Here is a 22,144-nt window from a genome sequence, read left to right on the forward strand (position 1 = left end):
GTCATTTTTTTCACGCATATTTTTGCATTTACAAGCCAATTTTTAGAAATTATCCGTCTTTTGCCTTTTTTATGTGTTAATATTAGCCCATTGATTTGACGTCTTAAGGGATCATTTTTTTTGAAAAGCTATATGAGGACCTCCGTAATGAGTAGGGAAAGTATTACATATAGTCCTGCCGTTTTTTCACGTATATTTTCGCATTTACAGGCCAACTTTCAGGAATTATCTGACTACTCCATTTTTTTGTATGTATTAGCTCATGAATTTGGTGCCTTTGGGGCACCTGGATTTTTTTTCTAAAAAAACTATATAAGGACCTACGTAATTAGATATGAAAGCATTACGTATAGCCCCGCCGTTTTTCATGCATATTTTCGCATTTACGAGACATTTTTAGAAATTAACTTACTTTCATCGTTTTTCGTGTGTAAATGCCCTTGGATTTGACGCATTTGAGGCAGTCAAATTTTTTTTGTATGAAAATACTACATAAAGACCTACGTAATGAATTGGGAAACATTGCGTATAGTTCCGCCATTTTTTCATGCATATTTTATATTCAGAGCCAACTTTTAGAAATTACCCAATTTTCTTGATTTTTCGTGTTTATTAGCCCATGGATCTGGTGTCTTTGGGGCATTCATAATTTTTTTCTGAATAAACTATATGAGGGCCTTCGTAATGAGATGAGGAATCGTTAAGTATAGTCCCACTGATTTGTTCGTGCATATTTTCACCTTTATGTGACAACTTTTAGAAATTACCATACTTTCGCCATTTTTCGTCTGTATTAACACATGGACCTGGAGCCTTTGGGGCACCTGAATTTTTTTTCCTGAAAAACTATATGAGGACATCCATAATGAGTTGGGAAAACATTACGTATTGTCCCGTTGTGTTTTACGTATATTTTCACATTTACGAGCCATTTTTTAGGAATTAACCGACTTTCGTCGTTTTTCGTGTGTATTAGGTTATTAGCCCATGGATCTGGCGCCTTAGGACACCTGAATTTTTTCTAAATAAACTATATGAGGACCTCCGTAATGAATTGGCAAAGCCATTTTTCAGCCATATTTTCACATTTACGATCAAACTTTGAGGAATTATCTGACTTTCACTATTTTTCGTGTATTAGCCCATGGATTTGGCTTCTTTGCATTACCCATTTTTTTCCCACTATTTTCACGCATATTTTTGCATTTACGAGCCAACTTTAGGAATTACCTGACTTTAGTTGTTTTTCATGTGTAGCTTAGGGCGGATTTTTTAAGTATACAAATTAACAATTGTATTTACACCAACATAGCAATACTTTATTTTTCAATTATATAGCAATACTTTTTTTTTCAAAAGTAGAATTTAAATTAAAAAAAAAAGATTTTCCAAATCAGCCATGCTTATCCCACTTCCCATAAATTTCTCCAATAATTTTACCTTCCCTAATTTATTCAAATATGCTATATATTATCTCCCATAAATAAAGGTTTCCTACCAAAAACATAACTCCTTTCTCTGACTTAAAAAATCGGCCAAACAGAAACGATTATTGAAAAAAAATGCATACCAATAATTTCTCAATTCTAATTCAACACAACGGACGATGGGACTCAGCAGGTAATTATATAAAAAATAATTCTCATGATTTTTTATTTTGTGATCGAATTTGATTTTACACAAATATATTTTGTACTTTTTGGTAGTTATTCGTTTTATATATTTTGTCAATTTTGGAGTAAATTAATTCATACAATTTGGTTGACATTCGGGATCGTCCAAATTCTGGTGTAATTTCAACAATTTCGTATGATTTTGTTGTACACTGATGTGTAAAATTTGTTTTTTGTTAAAGTTTATGTTTAATTGGTATGATGTGATCCGTATGGTAGCAAGTATTTTATATCAATAAGTTTTCAGTATGTATTTCTATATTTGTTTAGGTATTATATCTGGTATAATTGTCAATAATAGCTGACACCAAACAAATAGCCTGATGCATGATTTGGTGTATTGTTTGGTCAAATTATAGTATCTTACTTATGAACATATATTAAAGTGAGTGTAGTTATAAATAATTTGGTGTAATTGTTGGTGTCAATAACTACAAGTTTGACAATCTATGGTATAATTAGAACCTCGTAATAAAGTTATGTTACATATTTTAGTGAATCTTAAGTACGTGAATTGGTGTAAATAATAATGTGCAAAATAGTTCATACATTTACTGATGGTAACCTAATAAAATCATAAATTTTAAATATTGTTTTAAGGGTATGTAATCTTTGACTGTTTTTTTTACGTTTATTATATGGTTAAAATATTGGTAAATACGTTGGTATTTGTTTGACTGTTTTTTAAAATAATTATATGGTTAATTTTTTGGTAAATAATTTGGTATTTGTTTGACTGTTTAGCAAAAGCTTACACTGTTCAAGAGTTTGATGAATTGATGACAAGGATGGATCAAATTAATCCAAAATACCGTGCTTATCTACAAAAAGCGAATTATGAGAAATGGTCACGCGCACATTCACCAGTAAAAAGGACTTGGACACTAACAAGTAACATTGCAGAGTCACTAAATAACGCTATTCTAGTTGGAAGAAGGTTACCAGTGGAACCATTGTTGGAATTTGTTAGAAAAACAATTGAAGCTTGGAATGAGAAACACAACGAAGAAGGTAGAAATACTACAACAACCTTGACAAGTAAATACAATGAAATGTTGGAGGACAATAGAAATTTGTCTCATCGTATGCTGGTAAGTATTAACAATTCTCTACTATGCATATTATGTTTTGGTTTTATTTTGATAATGAATGCTCTAAAATGAAGGTACGCGCATCAACAATACACCTTCATACCATTACAGATGGTGCAAAGAGGTTTACAGTATGTCTGAATACACGAATGTGTAGTTGTGGCAGATTTCAACATGATGAGATCCCTTGTAGTCATGCACTTGCAGCAATCAGACATAGGAATAAACATCGCGATGATTATTGTTCAGCTTATTATAGTAATAAGAATTATCAAGATACATATGCAATACCAATTGAACCCTTGCCTTGTGAAAGCACTTGGGATGTTCCATCACATGTCTTGGAAGAGGTAGTATTACCACCAATTACAAGAAAGCAACCTGGTAGACCTCCAAAAAATGATCGCAAAAAGGGATTCACCGAAGGAGAGGGAAAGAAGAGGAAAGTAACCTGTAGTGAATGTGGTATAGTTGGGCATAACAAGAAGACTTGCCCAAAAATAACACATGAAAATTAGTTTTGTGATATTTTTGTTGTTATTTTAACTTTGCTGTTATACAGTTGAACTATATTACTTTTATAAGATGTGCTGTTTGCATTACCTTATTTCAAAGTTGATTACTTTTTGTTATCTTATTCATAATTTTGAATACATAGTTGTTATAAATGGTTGTATATAGTAGATATCATAAACTCTTTTGGATTACGTGTTGTCACATATCCAGAAATATTGATAAAAAATATAACCAAATTCTTGGTAAAATTATGGTAAATAAGAACAAATATATGGTAAAAATAAAGGATCATAATAATTGTGTAGTTAGTAAAACAAATGTTTGCACTTTACCAACCTAAAACAATAAATTGAAAAGTAATAAATGTTAGTATATTAGTTTGGACGCTACAGTAATTAACACTCACTGACTGTAAAATTGGTTTACTCTTGTTACAAGTGGTACATAGCTTGGTATAAGTGATGGTATATATTAAAGGCCCTATATTAAAACCAAATGTCATAATAATGATGGTATATATTAAAACCAAATGTCATAATGATGATGGTATATTATCTTACATAGGAACATACATAAGTTAAAATGAGTGCATTAATAAATTATTTGTTGTAATTGGTGGTGTAAAAAACTCAAGTTTGACGATCTATGGTATATAATTAAAACCTCACAAAATAAAAATATGGTACATATTTTAGTGTATTTTAAGCATGTGAATTGGTGTAAATAATAATATGAAAAATATTTCCAACATTTATTGATGATAACCTGTAAAATCATAAATTTTAAGAATTGGTTTAAGGGTATATAATCTTTGACTGTTTAATTTTAAGTTTATTAAATGGTTAACATATTGATAAAATACTTTGGTGTTTCTTTGACTGTGTTTTTTAAAATCATTAAATGGTTAAATTTTTGGTAAAGAAAAAACACTATGCTAAAGAAGAAAATTGGTGTACTTATAAAAGAAAAAAAGTACCAAACTGGGTAAACACATTGGTATGAATACCAACCTGCAACTTTGAAAGAAACCAAGCGATCATATAAAAGCATTTAATATAATTTTTCAATAATGATAAAACCCAATTTATACCTAAATTTATACCAAACTCATACATGTACAATCCAAACTCACACTATAAATTTATCACAATATTAAATCAAAAAAACAACCAAATAAATGCAAAATCACAGAATAAAGACAATATCCAACGAACTAAATACCATAAACGCAACTAAAGTACTATCCAAATTACAAAAAAAATTCAAAGGCATAAAACATTCATGAAATTCTGTCTTAAGAAATGACACTTTTTACTCCTTGACCCTCAGATTTGACCGACGACCTTGGTTAGAAGCTTCATCTTCACTAACAGATTCAGTATCAATTTTCATCTTTCCATATTCCCACAGTAAGGCTCCATATCTCAACCGAAGATTTTCAGCATTTAAACCCGACATAGATACGTTCCTATCTCCACGACACACATATTCAGCAAAAGCACAGGTATACAGACCACAATCCCTGCAAATATTACCCAATCAGAATAATTAGTACAATACATAGTGAAATCAACAACAAAAAAAGCCACATTATACTTACGTTGAATTGTCACATTGTTGTGGGATGTTTTCACGATTACCATATACCAAAGGATCACCAACTGGCCTTCCAGCATAATGCACATCTGTATTCCAGTCAATGTCTTTCCTTAAAGCATAATAATCAGTAGCAACTAGGAACAAAGGTATCATTCTAGATATTTTTTGAACCAAACTTGTTACTGCATTAGTATGTTTAACCCCATAACCATTTAAAGAATCATAAATATATAAACACCTTTTTCTGATGGAAAAAACAACCAGAAACCAGTGGAATGCAGCACTACTATTGACTGGAATGCATACATGATCAACATCCACCCATGGAATATTAGCAAGAATCCTATCACCTCTTATATATTGTGCAACCTCATGATGTATACTAATCAGACTTTCATCTTTGCCATTGGCCTCCCACGCATCATATATTTGAACAACCCAACTGATGAAAAAAGGGTCAGTAGTAGTAACTCTTGCACTATTATCAGGACCATACTTGCAAAACTTGCGAAGATAATACATTATCACATCAACATGCTGCATATCAAGTTTTATTAGTTAGCACCAAACAAAAAAATAATATCACAACTTGTAGAAAGAATAACCATTATCTGATTATTACCTATTAGACTATATTTAAAATTATATGTTTGTGTCATTGTAACAATTAAACTATAATTAGGAGTCTATGTTTCTGTCAGTAGTTGATTTTCCTAACATACATACCAAAAACAACTATCCCCATAGAACTAAATCCAGATTTCAGTGACTACAATGAAGCCAATTTTACTTACCAATCACTTAAAATCACAACAACAAAACAAATACCAAATCTTACTTTAATATAGAGTTACACCATAAAAAATTACCAAATCACTCCAAAGCTGCCCTGGATAAGCCAAAGGGTGAAACCAATCCATCAAATCCACCCTACCAACACCAAACTCAAAAGGAGGATCGATTGGATTTGAAGCAGCAGTGAAGAAACTGGTTTTCCTATAAAACAAAATGAGTAGTTATAGTATATAAAGTGAATGAACAAATTGTAAAATACAATTACACAACAATACATACTTTCCACGTTTCTTGGATAATTTGCTATCAACCCATTTCTTAAATTGAAGGATAACTTCACTGTACATATCAAACCCCTTGTAATTTACAAAAGGATGCCTCCATAAACAGTACTTCACAGTGTTCACCGATGTGCCACCTGATTCACTTAAGTTTGTGTATGGTGATTGGGCATACTTTCCTGGAATCTTCGTACGAACATGCTGAACTGGTGAGATAAATGTGTTTTCACCCTCAATAACACCAAACTGATTTAACTTTGTTTTTCCAGCTTTAGCAACTTCCAAAGGTGTGACACAAATATTTTCAGATTCAACATCTCCAATGATGACACGTATGTTTGTCCAGTTTCAAGAGCAACCAACTGTGATTCACGCATATTGGGCATAACAAAGTCATCCAATGTAGGAGTTTTTCTATTTATTTCAAAATCAACAGATACACCACCTATTATGATATACAAACATCATTTATGTATCTATATATTATGAAATTTTAAACACAAATCAGAAATGAACTAAAAATAGTTATAAAAAAAAAAATTAAGCTAACAAAAAAGAACTTACAATTGTTATCAATAACATGATTACGAAACGAAGATGGTGTCTGGATACCATCTTTATCTCCACAATCTTGCAAATGTTCATTTTGAACATCAACATTTCCTTTTCTTTGATCCTCAACAACAACCTTAATGTTCTAAATAAAAATAAAATTTTGAGTCATTCAACTATTACAATAAGACAACAATATAGCTAATTACAGATATACAATCGACAAGAAGATTAATAATATTTAAAATCAACACAAAATATCCACATTAACATTTATAATAATCTTGATCTAAAAATTAGTTTATAAGAAAATAATAAGTCCATATATTAATCAGTAGACTAACCCGTTCACCACCTAAATCTTTGTTGGTTGAAACATCATTATGAAGAGATTTCAACTCTTGAATGATATATTTGAATGATGAATCCATAAAAGCCTTCATTTCAACAAACTTAGCATCTACATTTTTTTCAAGCTTTTCCAACTCATTACGAACCTAACAAAAATTAAAATGACATTAATGTTTCTTCACCCAAAATTCTGACAGAAAGTAAATAAAATTTATAATCATACCTTCACAACTTCTTGGGCAATTTTCTGCAAATCTTTATTAAATGACAAACTCGGATCACTTCCAACCTTTTGTGCAGAATTATGAGGCAAATCTTTAACATTCTGTCGAACGACAGAATGAGTCTGTAAATTCTGATTTTGCCTTACATATCTATCACGTTTACTCTTCTTATTGAATGGCATATCAGTCAAAACAGTAAGATTTTCCGACTCAATGATATGAAGCTCCTCATCCATGAACACAAGATCTTCAAATGTATACTAACACAATAATAATAAATTGTTAATATACACTACTCATAAAAAATAAGATTAATAAATAATAACAAAAGAACTTCTATTACCTGATTGCCGTATTTTCTGAACATTCCTTTCTGGAGATGGTCAAAATATATCTTGTTTTTGGATATATACCAATTGAATATTCTAGGCGTTCGATTGGATTTACGAATTGCAATTGAACCATCAACTTTGTTACAACATTCATAAAACCAAATTTGCAACGCAAGCGGAAACCCTTCAAACTTCACATAATCCAGATCTTTTGCCATTTGACTCGAAATAGAATGACGAAGATTATAAAAGGAGAGATTGCCCCAGGGGTACGTAATGTACTGTCCCGACTCAACACATAAGAAGTGATCTTTTGGAATATGTGACAATTGTGGTGGGGATGACAAAATGAATGTTGCTAATGAAATAAATCATAGACATATTAAAAAAGTCTTCTTCCTGAATCAACCCATCTTCTTTAAACACTCTTATGAAATCAGCTTTCAAAACCTTATCAACAGCATTTGGAAAGTAACGAGAAAGTAACTTAGATGTACTATTCTGATCATGATCAAAAACCATACACCCACCACACTTAAACCCAGTAATTATCAAAAATTCTCTAAGCCCAAAATGCATTTCTTTACCATTTATGTCAAACACAAACATGTCATCCCGATTGTTAGCTAAATGATGAACAAGACATCTAATAATCTGAGGTTGAACTTTCAATTGGGACAAGCCTAATAGATAACCAAAAGGAGACTCTTTAAACACATGAACACTACCAATTTTTTCAAGTAGCTTTGTTATATCAACAAAAACATTGACATTTACATAAGAACACCAACGCGATTGTTTCTTCTTGATCTAAAAAATATATATTAAAAATCAATAAATTATAATAGTCATAAAATGCAGAATTTATAATATAAGAAAATAAATATTTGCATAAAAAATTACATTACTATAAAACGACGGTAAAAAATATACCTTTAGTGGTACTTGTGATGCCTTTTTCCTTTTATTGTTAACAAACCTAGTCCATTTTTGACTTAAACCATTCATGCATTTGCTCACCGAACCCCCATCAACATTCTATGGCATAAAAAATTAATTAATGTTACAAATCTGTCGATTCAGAATAAGATTCAACACATGCATGTCAAAAAAAAAAAAAAATCAACAAATAAATACATACCTTTGTATACTGATCATGATTTACTCTTAATCTTTTAGAGAGGGGAATATCATCCTCAAAATCGCTGTCATGTGGATAATGATCATCTACCAATTTTTCTTTACCCTTCGATTTTGTATCAGCCCCATAATCATCTTTTTTTTAAAACTTTGTAGGATGATGAAGAATTGATAACAATAAAATCATTAGATCTACCAGATGGTCTTGAACTGATCGGCTGGCTATCAACGATTACCACAGATTTGTTAAGTCTAGGACTTTTACGTGGAGTCTTTTCCATCGAACAATGGCAATTTTTTAGATTAGTTGTTTTGTGAAACGTTTCTGTGAGAGAAGATTAAAGGTTAAGAATTTTGAAAAAGAAAAAGAAGATTAAAGGTTGAATTCTTGAATATCCGTCCGGTTGAGAAAGTTGAAGAAGAATATGGAAGGAAACCCTTTTGACTTCCCAAAAGATTTTCAAGATTTTATTGAAACTAACACTCAACATTGAAAAGTACACCCTTTCTTGGTAAAAAATATTGCTTTATCAGAACAAAAAAATAAAAAACTAATTAGGATCCCAAAGACTTCCACTATGCCTAAAAAACGGAAAAAAAAAGGTAATGAACGTGTGAATTTGGAACTGATTAGGAGAGAGAATATTTGATAAATATTAATATCCTAATTAAACTCCCTATAACATAGCACGAATTACTAAAAGTATGAGAGAGAAAATCTGTAAAATAAAATAAAATAAAATACTAAAATTAAATGTTTTGTTATGTATGTAATTTAAAAACTTAGTTTGTAATTAAATATAAGTATATTGATATTTTGTTAATAAAAGACTTAAGTAGTATATTTCTGTAATTTTTCCTGTAGCTTATGGATCTGACGCATTTGTGGCATTCAAATTTTTTTTTCTGAAAAACTATATGACCTCCCTAATGACTTGGGCATTATAGGTCCGCCGGCTGCGTACTCCCCGTCTGCCTATCTCACACTCCCAAAGCAAATTTGGATGTTTTTTCATACATATTTTCTCACTTACGAGCCAACTTTAAAGATTGCCCAACTTTTGTCATTTTTTTGTGTGTAATTTATCTCCCATGAATCTGGCAGCTTTGGGACACTCGAAAATTTCTTCTTAAAAAACCATCTTATGTGAAACACCATTTAGTTTGAAACAAAATGAAAAATGAAAAAGGTAATGCAACTTCAATGGAAACAGAAAGAGTATATATGGGGAACTAACTTTCCCTTAAAAATACCATAAGCTCAAATATGGGGAACTTCATCACATTCAACTAGCTGTGGTAAAATAATGAATACCCATATCAAATTCCTATCTTTTTTGCACTTACAAATGCCATTGGTGAATAAACTTTCACAATGTAACATACATCTTAACATAAAGTAAAAAAGTAATACTACTAAACAGTGAGATGAAGTTGAGAACCTTCATACTCTTTTTTAACAATGTATGAGCTAAAGCTGAGCTGCCGAGATGGACAGACACACAGCAACTCAAGGAAACTGAAAACTTGAGAAATCTTGGTGTCCTGAAGGCGGATATACGTAAACCGCGAGCAATGAGATGACAATGCAGATGAGAGCAGACCATAAGAAGACAATGGTGGGAACCTTTCCCCTTTTCCCCATTAGTCCTTTCGCGAATGGATAGAGATGAGATAACACCCAAAAACTGAAGAATACACCTCCAAGAAGCTTGCTCCATTGTGGGAAAGGACTATATACTGTCCTGAATGTGCCTACTGCAATTGCAATCATGTTGATCAGTATGATTGTGATTGGTGGAATCATTAGGACTGTCCAACGGAACTCATATAGCTCTGCAAATTCGTCTTCTCCATCATCAGGTGCAGCTGATTTTGATGTCAATGTGAATGAGATGTCAACTCCTGCTATAACTTTCAATAGTCCTTGTATCACAGCAGCTGGATGAGCACTAGTTCCACCAATTAACCAGAATTGCTCATTCCTCCACCAATCATGAAGGGTGATTCCTGACCATTTGATTTCAAGGAGAGCAAGCATGCATAGGGTGATTGTGATTGCTAGCAAGAACACCAAGAAGGTGACATTGAGGGATTGCACAATGAATTTTCCTGAGAAGAGTGAAAGTGCAGGCAAGAGACAATAGACAAGGAGGAAAATGGAAGTAAACGGATACATCCCCACGTTGAAATACGCCACTCTCTGAAGGAACTTCATTCTTGGGCTTGCAAATAGTGCATTGTTGCGAGAGAAGAAGATTTCGACTGAACCTGTTGCCCATCTGAGAACTTGGATGAGCCTATCAGTTAGATTGATTGGTGCTGTCCCTCGAAATGCATCTCTTTTTGTGACACAGTAAATTGATCTCCAGCCTCTATTGTGCATCCTGTAACCTGTCACGACATCTTCCGTGATCGAACCATATATCCATCCTACTCTGTTGCCCCATTCAGTTTTGTCCTCATAATAGCAACTTATGACATCTACAGCCTCAGCAAGTGCTGAAGCATCCAATGGCTCGCGATGTACAGCAAGTGAACCTGCTGGCCTTCCTTGGCAACCTTTGCCTCTCAACTCATGGAGCAGCCTCCCTCCAAATTCAGCTACAGCAATAGAGTCCACCAATGGAATGGAGTTTCCAAACTGTTTTGTAAGCAAAGATCTGCTTACTTCCTCCTCATCATCTTTATTCCCAATCATTGGCAAAAACATCTCATCATCCTCTTGATCCTTTTGTATATTAGGTTTCCTCAAAAGCTTTCGAGTCTTCCTGCTACCAAACCATCCACGATGTTCAGTTGCTCTTGGTGGACTAAAACCATAAAGAGCAATTCTTCGGAAAATGCAGCCTGTTCCTACATACATTGGACCCTGCAAACCATCCAGTGCTCTCATGCCAACATCAAAGAAAACTGTATTGTGGTTTGCATATCGATCATTTGGATCAACACCCTCAAACCTCTGAGGGAACTGAACATAACAGATCCTGTCACCCCCTTTGTCAAGCATAAAGCACATTCCCTCTCTCATAGCCAATGAGTTGTAGATGTAATGGTCACAATCAAGATTGAGAATGAATGCACCATTTGACATTATTGCACTGGCTCGAACTAAAGCATTCATCGCTCCAGCTTTCTTGTTGTGATCAAAACCAGGTCTCTTTTCTCTGGAAACATAAACCAGCATTGGCAATCTGACATCAACATCTGTTGTGTCAATCATGTTCTTCTCGTCTGCTTCATTCCCATAAAGTGGCTCTGCATTTGGAGGAACCAACATGATCTGCACCAAACAAAGTTCAGGAGCTCAGCAAAAGAGTTGGAAGTAAAAAATTTCACATTTAATGTGAACTTGAAAGACAAAGTACTAATCCTAGATGATACAAGATTTCTTGCTCCATCGTTTCAATTTGTTTGCGTTAGTTTCCTTTTTAGTCCGGTTCAAAAAAAAACTCTTCCCTTTTTTTACAACTCTTTAGTTGTATTACATGACACCACAAGATTCGGACATTTTGATACGTTCTACATATCTTTAATTTCTTAATCTCCATTTCAAATCAAAATCAGACAAACAATTTGAAACCGAGGGAGTATTAAGCAAGAGAAATCGAAGGACAAAGAATGTTACCTGTATAATACCCTCATGATCACCTCTTGAATGTCCTTCCTCAGCTGATGACCAAGTACCATGCCAGTGAGTTCCATCAGACATCCAAGTAGCTTTAGGGACCTTGATGGGTTCAGAGAGATCCTCTCCAAGTTCCACCTGTTTTCTTTTAGTCCTCAACTCCTGTTGGGTGTTGTAAGCATCTGATCGTCGCCTTATTGACTCAGGCAAGGCATTTATCCTCACCTTGAATTCATCATATTCCCTCTTCACCCTTCTTCTGTCCCTAACAAAGTCAAGTTTCACTTTGTTTTTCAGTGGATCACGCTTTTGCCCAAAGTATGACTCAGGATTTCTGGGTTCTATCTTATGTTTTTTACAGAAGGGAACCCATATTCTTGCAAAGCTAGCAGCTTCTGCAAGAGCCTCAAATGTCACTAAGGAACCTCCATCATCTGATAAGTAACATGCCACCTTTTCAACAGGATAATCAACAGCAAGAATGGAAAGGATTGTGTTTGCAGTGACAAGAGGTGGTTCTTTTTCTGCATCAGCAGTTGAAACAAACACATCAATGCCTGGCAAATCAGACAATCCCTTCGGGTTTCGAAGGTTTGGTCCTGAACTTTCAAACCTTTCTTTCAATACAGAGAGGTCAGTGATTCTTCTAACAGGGCAGAGCTTTGGCAACTGATCAAGAAGCCAAGATATTGCAAACCAAACCTCACACACTACTGACATTATCCATAACCACAGTGCTTCATGATTTGGATGAGAAATCCTCCATGTCAAGAAACAAGCCAACGCACCAAGACGAAGAACCATGAGCAACCTGCATAATTAACATTCATACATCAAATTCAAATCTTGATACTGATTCATATATTTTCTCATTTGAAATCAAAGCAGTCACAATTAGCAAATGACTATCTTCTATAATCTTTCGATATGTTATTGTCTAACCATGCCTCAACTAAAAATTTAAATGGAGAATTTATTCAATTTATTATGCTTGAACATGATGTGGAGCTAGAAATTCATACAAGGCAATACAAAAATTTATTAGAGTTGTCACACCTAGAAATTAAACTTGTGATCTAAGTCAATTTTTGAACAACTTATTACTGTACTAGAATATTTCTTGTGTCAAGGGGATTCAACTGTTCATATATAACCAACGATATTTGTTTTTACCCTATTTGTACAGTATAATATTCCGACAAAGAGAATTCAACTGAACCCCCTTGGCTCCCTTTAGCTCTTCCAATGTACACTAACACCTCGCGTGTGGATATGATACCTTTGTCTTGGCCAAGTAGAAATATATTCTTTAAGGTGGCAACTAGACCTGAAATGAGGATATTTGCCTACTTTGGTACTACTTTGAAGTGTGTGGACTGTTTCACTAAAATGTTAAGCTATTAGAGAAAGAACACTTCTATTGTAAGATCTATTTCTGTTTGTGGGTGGCAATTAACTAAAAGCTAAACTATTAAAGAGAGAACACTTCTACTGTAAGATCTTTTCTATTGTTTCAACTATTCAGCAATAAGGAATTTTAAACTCCACTCTTTAAATATGAACATAAACACATAACTATAACAAGACATGTACTTTAAATGATTACCTATATGGACTGATAATTGCAGCTGAGATTCCAACTTTCCTTGTCAAAGGCCTATTTCTTCTGTCACTAAAATCAGGAGGATTTTCAGATCTATCAAGACCTCTCCCAAATTCATGACCATCAGAAGGCCACAAAGCATTCCCATAACCATAAGTCCCTTTAGTCTCAAAAAGCCATCTTGTATGATCAAAATCTTGATTTGGATTCTTGAATGACTGCACAAGTGAAAAATTCTTCTCCATTCTCCCTCCTCTTCCCCTCGAAGGTAACGGATTCGCTTGATCCTTAGCTTCCGATCTCGGTTCATCACTTTCATCATCACTAATCCCCTTATAAGACTCTTTACAACCAGGACAATGCCCTCCATCAAACCCCACACAATCCAAATAACACTCTCTACAAATCACATATCCACATTCACACTTCTCCTCAGCTTTTTTCTCATCACAACCATCCATTTGACACATTGTTTTACATTTCATCACCATAGGTTCTTCCTCAGAGCTTTTCCTAACATGTGCTTTAGTTGCAGAATTAAAACCCCCAGTAAAAATCGTATCTTTAATATACCCATCACTCGGATTTCCATATCCATAGCTTTTTCTACTACTCCCAACCCCAACAGGACTATTCTGAGAATCCGCCACTGTACGATTATCTGGGGTTGGTGGAATATGAACTGTATAAGCTACAAATTCATCAGTACTCTCTTTAGACATAGAAAGATACCTTCCACCAGAAGAACCCCTCAATCCCTTTCCACTAAGAGGTGAATTAGGATTCGTCGATAACGACTGTCTCCGAATCGGACTAGTTAAGCCATGGCAGCCACCAGTTGGAGATGAAGTAACTGTAATTTTAACTGGAGATGATAAAGATTGAGAATCAATCAACCCCATTTTTCTTTTAGTATCAAGATTCAATCTTTTCTTCAGCTATGAGAGAAAATCAAGATTTTTTTTGAAGAATTTAAGAAAAGAAGAAGAAAGACATTTCGGATTGTAAGAAGAGAAGAATGAAAATCATCCTTAAATTTGAAAATTTGAGATTGATGAAAGGTGTCATGTGTAACGGTCGACAAATACTGACCGTTAGATTTATGAGATCTTTTGTCTGTTGTGGCACTTGAGAACGGTCTGATTGATTTTCTGATGTGGACATGAAAGTCAAAAGGGGTAAAGTTTTTAATTAAATTAAAATAAGAAAAAGTAAGAAATTAATAAGTTTTCCACTTTAAATACTCAACGGTCGATTTAATAAAGCCTAGATATGGGGGGTGGACAGGGAAGAAAAGAAAAATAAAGGCAGTCCTTTTTTTTTCCCTTTATTTATTAAATTTAATTTTATTTAGAGTTGCATGAAGGTGATCGGTGATAAGGTAGAATATTACACAGCTTCAAGTTATTAAAGACATGATCTTAGATATGAGGATATATGAATGATGTGTATTAAAGATAGTAGGTAGTGTAGTTGTGTTGCTTAGAGTGGCTAGTCTTTGTAACGGTGTTTGTGGCACTTGAGTCGAGGGACTTTCTGAAACATCAGGTAATAATAAGATTTGCATACATTCTATACCTTCTCAGATCTCACTTGTGAAATTTCACTGATATGTTGTTGTTGCATGAGGTCAGAGGTGAACTCAAGATTTGAAAATTTCAATGTTGTTGCATGAGGTCAAAGGTGAACTCAAGATTTGAAAATTTCAATGTTGTTACATGAGGATGAGGTGAGTCTCTAAGAAGTAGTAAACCAGTTTAAGTTATATGGTATATGAGTCTACAAACTGAGTCAAGGTTGTATTGAAAATAAAAAAAATTTACCTCATAAAAATAGGGATAAAATAACGTACATTATACCTTTTCTAGATATGTACATTATATATACCTTTTCTAGATATGATTTGTGATATTACACTATATATTGTTAATAAAATTATATTAAATATGTGGTTATTGTCACCATTACTGATAGTGTAAAGAAGTTTTAATACATATTAGTTAGTTATACCAAGTTATTGCTTTATTTTTCGTGTTATCATAAGAATAAAATTGAAGATTAATTCTATTAAAATATATAGATTAGTTATACCAAGTTATTGCTTTATTTTTCGTGTTATCATAAGAATAGAATTGAAGTTTAATACTACTAAAATATATAGATTAGTTCTTCCAAGTTATTAATTTATTTTTCGAGTTATCATAAGATATAGAAAGTTACTTGTTATTTCCTATAAAATCCAGCATAACATAGAGAATATTCGGATAGTGAAGTAATTAACTACTAAACAAGATTGATAATAGAATTGTAGAAGATGAAGATAGTATATATTCTTTTTAAGTATATGTTACAATGAATAAGCATACGTATTTATATATACCGTTGTAACTAGCTTACCTAATCTTCTAACTAACTCTATACCTAACTTCTGGAAATGTGCCTTACTAACTTTTACAATATTGAACTTCCTTTTTAACTTCCTCAATACTCCCCCTCAAGCTAGGTGGTGCAAATATGTTCAAGACACCTAGCTTGGATAATAGATATTCATGTTGTGGCTTGTTGAGGCCTTTAGTTAGCAAATTTGTAGGCTGATGTTGTGTTGAAACATAGACAATATTGATCAGTCCATTTTGAAGTTTCTCCCTAATGAAATGATAAATTGGATTAGAGGATAATTGAATAGCAGACTTGCTATCACTATATATTTGAACTGGTAAGTGTACCTCAGCCTTTAACTCTTTCAGCATACCTACCAACCAAACTAACTCTGTCACAGTTGAAACTAAGTTTCTATACTCAACTTCAGTTGAGCTTCTTGACACAATGGTTTGCTTCTTAGCTTTTCAAGAGATCAAAGACTCTCCAAGTTTAATCACATATCCAGTTACAGACTTCCTATTAAGGGGGCATGCAGTCCAATTTGCATCACAGAAAGCTGTAATTTCACGACTACAATTACTGGATAGTAATATACCTTGACCTGGTTATCTTTTGATGTATTTGACAACTCTAAGTGTTGCATCCATATGAGACTTTTTTGGTTGATGTAGGAACTGACTTAATGTTTGTACACTAAAAGAAATGTCAGGCCTTGACATGTTTAGATTTAGCAACTTCCCAATCAACTTTTGAAAAGTAACTTGATATGTTAGAGGCTCCTCCTGATTTTGTCCAGTTTGTTCATCATATTGCCTTGATGTCAACTTCATATTTACATCCATAGGTGTTCCAGCAGTCTTTGCTCCTGATAAACCAACTTCTGAAATGAGTTGAAGTACATATTTCCTTTGATGCATTGCTACTTCACTGTTTGATCTTACAAACTCTATTGCAAGAAAGTATTTCAACTCTCCTAGATCCTTCATTTTAAAACTTAGTTGTAAGGACCTTTTTGTTTCCTCTACTAGCTTTAAACTACTGCCTGTTACCAAAATATCATCAACATATACTAAGATTATTGTAGTTCTTTCAACTGTCCTTCTTGTAAATAAAGAGTGATCATGCTGACTTTAATTAAAACCCAGATTCTGTAGAACTGTTGTAAAATTATGATTCCTTTGTCTTGGTGCTTGTTTAAGCCCATACAATGATTTTTTTCAGTCTACACACCTTATACTCACTCTCCCCCTGGCTGGAAAAACCTTGAGGCACAAACATGTATATTTCATCCTCTAACTCACCATTCAAAAAAACATTATGTACATCCATTTGATGCATATGCCAACACTTGGACATAACAAAGGCTAAAATAGCTCTCATTGTGACCATTTTTACCACAGGGGAAAAGGTTTTTTTGTAATCTATACCTTCTTTTTGGCTATATCCTTTGGCCACCAGTCTTGCTTTAAACATTTCTACTTCTCTATTAGACTTGTATTTAATCTTGTAAATCCGTCTGCATCCAATAACAGACTTCCCTTTTGGCAAATCAACCAGTTTCCAAGTTTTGTTATTTTGCAAAGCTTGTATTTCAGCTTGCATTGCTTCAATCCACTTAGGATCTTTGCTGGCTTCAGCAAATGATGCAGGTTCAGTTAGAACAGAAGTTGCAGCAACAAACTCCTGGTAAGGTTTAGACAAGTGATTGTATGCAACACTGTCAGCTATAGGATACTTCACATGTTTGCCCATATTTAGTGACATAAAATCTTTTATCTAAAATGGTGGATGTACTTCTCGTGTAGATCTTCTATTCACCACTGTTTGAGGGTCAGTAGAAACAAACTCATTACCTTGAACTGTTTATTTCATTGTCTCTTGCTCAATGTTGCCATCCAAGTTCTTGTTCAACTCCCGACTACATTGCTCTTCTTGTAAGCATATATTCTTACTTTTTTGCTTGTTCATCATGTTGTCACACAATAACTTCCATTCTACATTTATCATATTACCGTCCATACTACTCACAAATGTACCCTCTTTTCTTTTACCTAAGGCAGTTATGAAAGGGAACATTATCTCTTTGAATACCACATCTCTACTCACAAAGAAATTACTTGATGTCAAATCTAACAAAATATAGCCCTTCTGAGTTTCTGAATATCCCATATGTACTGCAACCTTTGTCCTTGATGCTAACTTATCACTCTCAGTTAGAACCTTGGCATAACATAAGCAACCTAATACTCTAAGATGAGACAACATTGGCTTGCTTCCATACATTTTCTCATATAGAGATTTACCTCACAGAACTCTGCTAGGCATTCTATTTATCAGGTAGACAGCTGCAAGCACACACTAACCCAATATTTTAAAGGAATATGCCCGGGAAACCTTAGAGCCCTAGTTACTTCCAAGAGATGTCTATGCTTTCTTTCAGCCACACCATTCTGCTGAGGTGTATAAGGACAGGATCTCTGATGTACTATCCCTCTTTCTTTAAACAAGGCAGCACAAACTGAATTCATGAATTCAGTTCCATTATCAAATCTAACCTTTCTTACCTCTTTTTCATACTGTGTTTTAACAAACTTCAGAAAATAACCTAAAACTACACACACATCTGACTTATTTTTTAACAAAAAAACCCAAGTCATTCTTGAGAAATCATCAACTATTGTAAGGAAAAATCTATTACCATCAAATGTAGGTTGTTTGTATGGTCCCCAAACATCCAAATGAAGCAAATCAAAAACTTGACTACTTTTGATACTACTAATAGAAAATGCAGTTCTGGTTTGTTTTGCACTAGGACAAATAGTACATTCATTCAACACTTTGTTCATTATTTCTGAAGTAACAGGAAACACTTTACTTAACACATGTGATGCTCCATGTCCTAACCTCATGTGCCATACATCCACTTCTTTTTTCTGATAATTGTTGAACCTCTAGCTTATTTTCAAATGCAACAAGTGAGTGATTTTGTGTCAAGTTCCTCAGCAGCAAGTACAAACCATCATCCTCTTTACCAACTTCCCTCACCTTGCCAGTGTAAAGATCCTGAAATACACAGAAATGAGGGAAGAAAGTGACTGAGCAATTTAACTCTTTAGTCAACTTGCTTACTGAGAGTAAATTGTACTTGAACTCTGGAATATGATAAACATTAGTAATCACACTCCTTGGAGATATGTGACACACTCCAGTATTAGACACATAAGACACTTCACCAGTAAGTAGATAACCTGGTTTTGGATCCTTAACCTTGACAACAGAATGTTTTGTAAGCATATCCATATTTGATACCATATGATTAGATTCCCGTGTATCTATAATTCAGACCTGATTATTTTCAAAAACTAACAAAGTTTTACCTGCAGTACTAGCTTGAAGACCATGTACCGAAATTGTATCTTCTGATTTTTGTCCGCATCCTTGATTCTGCTTTAACATGTGCAAAATTTGATCATACTGATCTTTGGTGAAACTACACCCCTGCAGTTGACTTGAACAATCACCTATGTTACCTATATGATTCTTCATAGGAACATTTGTGTTACTTCCATAGTTGAAGGTTGATCCGTCTGAACAATCCTCATAACAATTCTTTCTTGTACTGTTAACATCAGTCCCAACCATGTAAGCTCCACTTCATGTATTAGTACTTATTTTTCTTTTGGATTTGAAATCAGAAGGGTATCCAATCAATTTGTAACACTGATCCTTAGTATGCCCTTTACATCTGCAAAACTCACATACAGTAGGAAAGTTTTTCTTGAACTTGTTCAATACTTGAGTACTGGAGATTCCACTTGTTCTTGAATACATCACCATAGGGTCTACACCAGAATCAGTCATAAAACTTAACCCTACACTTGACCTGCTAGAAGTCATTTTTTGACACTCATCATTTATCACCATTGCATAAGCTTGATTCACTGTATGAACAAGACTCATTAACAAAATCTGACTTCTTGCCTGTTCAAAAGACTCATTCAATCCCATCAAGAACTGATACAATTTCTATCGATTTAAATGATCAACAAAACCTCTTGCCTTTTCACAATCACATCCTGGAGGTAGCACTAAAGCCTCAAATTCATCCCACAAGGTTTTAAGTTTAGTAAAATATACTGACACAGAATCAGTACCATGTTGCAAATTTGCAATTTCTTTATGCAGGCTAAAGATTCTTGACCCATCTAACTGATCAAACCTTTCTTTTAGATCATTCCATACCCCTTGAGCTAATGAGGCAAATGTCACTCCTCCTAAAAGACTTTTTGATATTGAATTCAGGAGCCACGAGAGGACAATAACATTCACCATCTCCCATTGGCCTCTTAATTTTGCACTTACACTTTCATTTCTACAAGATCCATCTACCAAACCAATCTTGTTTCTTCCAAGTAATGCCAATTTAATCGACCTACTCCACAAAGTATAATTCTCAATTCCAATCAGTTGAAACGGGATCAGATTTATTCCACTGATATCAGCAGGACTCAAGAACAATGGATGACTGTAATCGACCCCTTGACTCATAGACATTGTTGGAACAGAGCTTGGATTTCCATCAGTATTGTTGTCTCCAGTTATTTATTCATATACTCCTTGAGTCATATTGACAATCTTTCTTCTTCTTTGAATTGAATTGCGGAAAAACAACGAACAATTTCTGACAGATTTTGACCTTGAGATCTTCAGAAGTCTTATACAGATGACAAATTCTGATCTTCAGATCTTCAGAAGTAATACGCAGATAAATTCTTCAGATTCCTATCACCTGCTCTGATACCATGAAGTAATTAACTACTAAACAAGATTGATAATAGAATTGTAGAAGATGAAGATAGTATATATTCTTTTTAAGTATATGTTACAATGAATAAGCATACGTATTTATATATACCTTTGTAACTAACTTACCTAAACTTCTAACTAACTCTATAACTAACTTTTGGAAATGTGCCTTACTAACTTTTACATTGAGCTTCCTTTTTAACTTCCTCAATAGATAGTCTTTTTTCATACATAATACCCACATAAATTTAATGAAGAAATCTGTGTAGTGATTAGTGAACAAACTTATTTTTAATAATCAAATATTTTAAATTAACATTGTATATTAAGTTGTAATATATCAAACTAAATATCCAACCACAAATAATCTCTATATTGCAAGTTTGCCATAGCTCAACTCTTACATCTAAAACAAACGAATTTTAAGGGTGGTTGAGGAGCTGGTTAGAGTTATGCACATATATTAGTAAAATATGAATTAATTATGAGGAAATTTATATATTATTTTAAGCATAATTTAGTTATTCATGTACATATATTAGTTATTTCAACTTTTTATAACATAATATTATGAACTCTCATAATTTATACGTGTACTAGTTATGAGTTTCTAAATTTCAAATCAAACATCATATTAATATTAAACCTAAATAACGTAGCTCATAACCAGTTACCAAACACGATATTACTTATACATAACTAAATATCTACGTAACTCATTTGCAAATTAGCTACCAAACGACTCATCAGTACACAAAACATAACCTCAATACTAAAGATTAAGAAAATATATTAATTTTTTTTTTTAAATGAAGAAGAAGAGAATAAGAAACCAAATAATAGTTTCTAAATGAATCATCACATGGTAATTACTTCACTCACAATCCAAGATTGTAACGAGTAGTTATTTGAATAAAATAAAATTGTTAGTATTCTCATGTTAAGTTTTTCAAATTTTAAAAAATTGTAACTTTTTATATATCTTTTAACACTTTAAATTATCACTTTTTCTAATTTATACTACTTTTATGAAATTTTCAAATATATTAAAAAGAGTGACATTTTGCAACTAGTAGACACATGAAATTTATAATGTAGCAGACAAGAGGTAGGTAATTATGAATGTTATGAGCATATGATTTTACTATATTAATATTTTAGTACATGGTAG

General features: G+C 33.3%; 2 protein-coding genes across 2 annotated transcripts; one reads left to right on the forward strand and one right to left on the reverse strand.

The window, feature by feature from the left end:
- The first annotated feature begins 2,461 nt into the window (after positions 1 to 2,461).
- LOC125839455 (uncharacterized) lies at positions 2,462 to 3,282 on the forward strand. The gene is made up of 2 exons (XM_049518429.1): positions 2,462 to 2,764; positions 2,839 to 3,282. Exons 1-2 carry the CDS (start codon positions 2,462 to 2,464, stop codon positions 3,280 to 3,282), a joined length of 747 nt encoding a protein of 248 aa, XP_049374386.1.
- A 6,782-nt stretch (positions 3,283 to 10,064) lies between these two features.
- LOC125839561 (cellulose synthase-like protein D5) lies at positions 10,065 to 14,722 on the reverse strand. The gene is made up of 3 exons (XM_049518549.1): positions 13,789 to 14,722; positions 12,183 to 12,993; positions 10,065 to 11,837 (listed from the first exon to the last, which is right to left on the reverse strand). The coding sequence occupies exons 1-3, from the start codon at positions 14,685 to 14,687 to the stop codon at positions 10,065 to 10,067; spliced, it is 3,483 nt and encodes a 1,160-aa protein (XP_049374506.1). The 5' UTR covers positions 14,688 to 14,722.
- Between the last annotated feature and the right edge of the window lie 7,422 nt (positions 14,723 to 22,144).

The sequence above is a fragment of the Solanum verrucosum genome, unplaced genomic scaffold (genome assembly GCF_900185275.1).
Source record: "Solanum verrucosum unplaced genomic scaffold, falcon-dt-bn FXZP01000306.1, whole genome shotgun sequence".
NCBI lineage: Eukaryota > Viridiplantae > Streptophyta > Magnoliopsida > Solanales > Solanaceae > Solanum > Solanum verrucosum.

Coding starts and splice junctions, on each gene's coding strand:
- LOC125839455 (XM_049518429.1), top strand. CDS start 2,462: ATGGATCAAATTAATCCAAAATACCGTGCTTATCTACAAAAAGCGAAT. Junction 2,765..2,838: donor ATTTGTCTCATCGTATGCTG/GTAAGTATTAAC, acceptor TCTAAAATGAAG/GTACGCGCATCAACAATACA.
- LOC125839561 (XM_049518549.1), bottom strand. CDS start 14,687: ATGGGGTTGATTGATTCTCAATCTTTATCATCTCCAGTTAAAATTACA. Junction 12,994..13,788: donor GCAATTATCAGTCCATATAG/GTAATCATTTAA, acceptor TTAATTATGCAG/GTTGCTCATGGTTCTTCGTC. Junction 11,838..12,182: donor ATCATGAGGGTATTATACAG/GTAACATTCTTT, acceptor TGTTTGGTGCAG/ATCATGTTGGTTCCTCCAAA.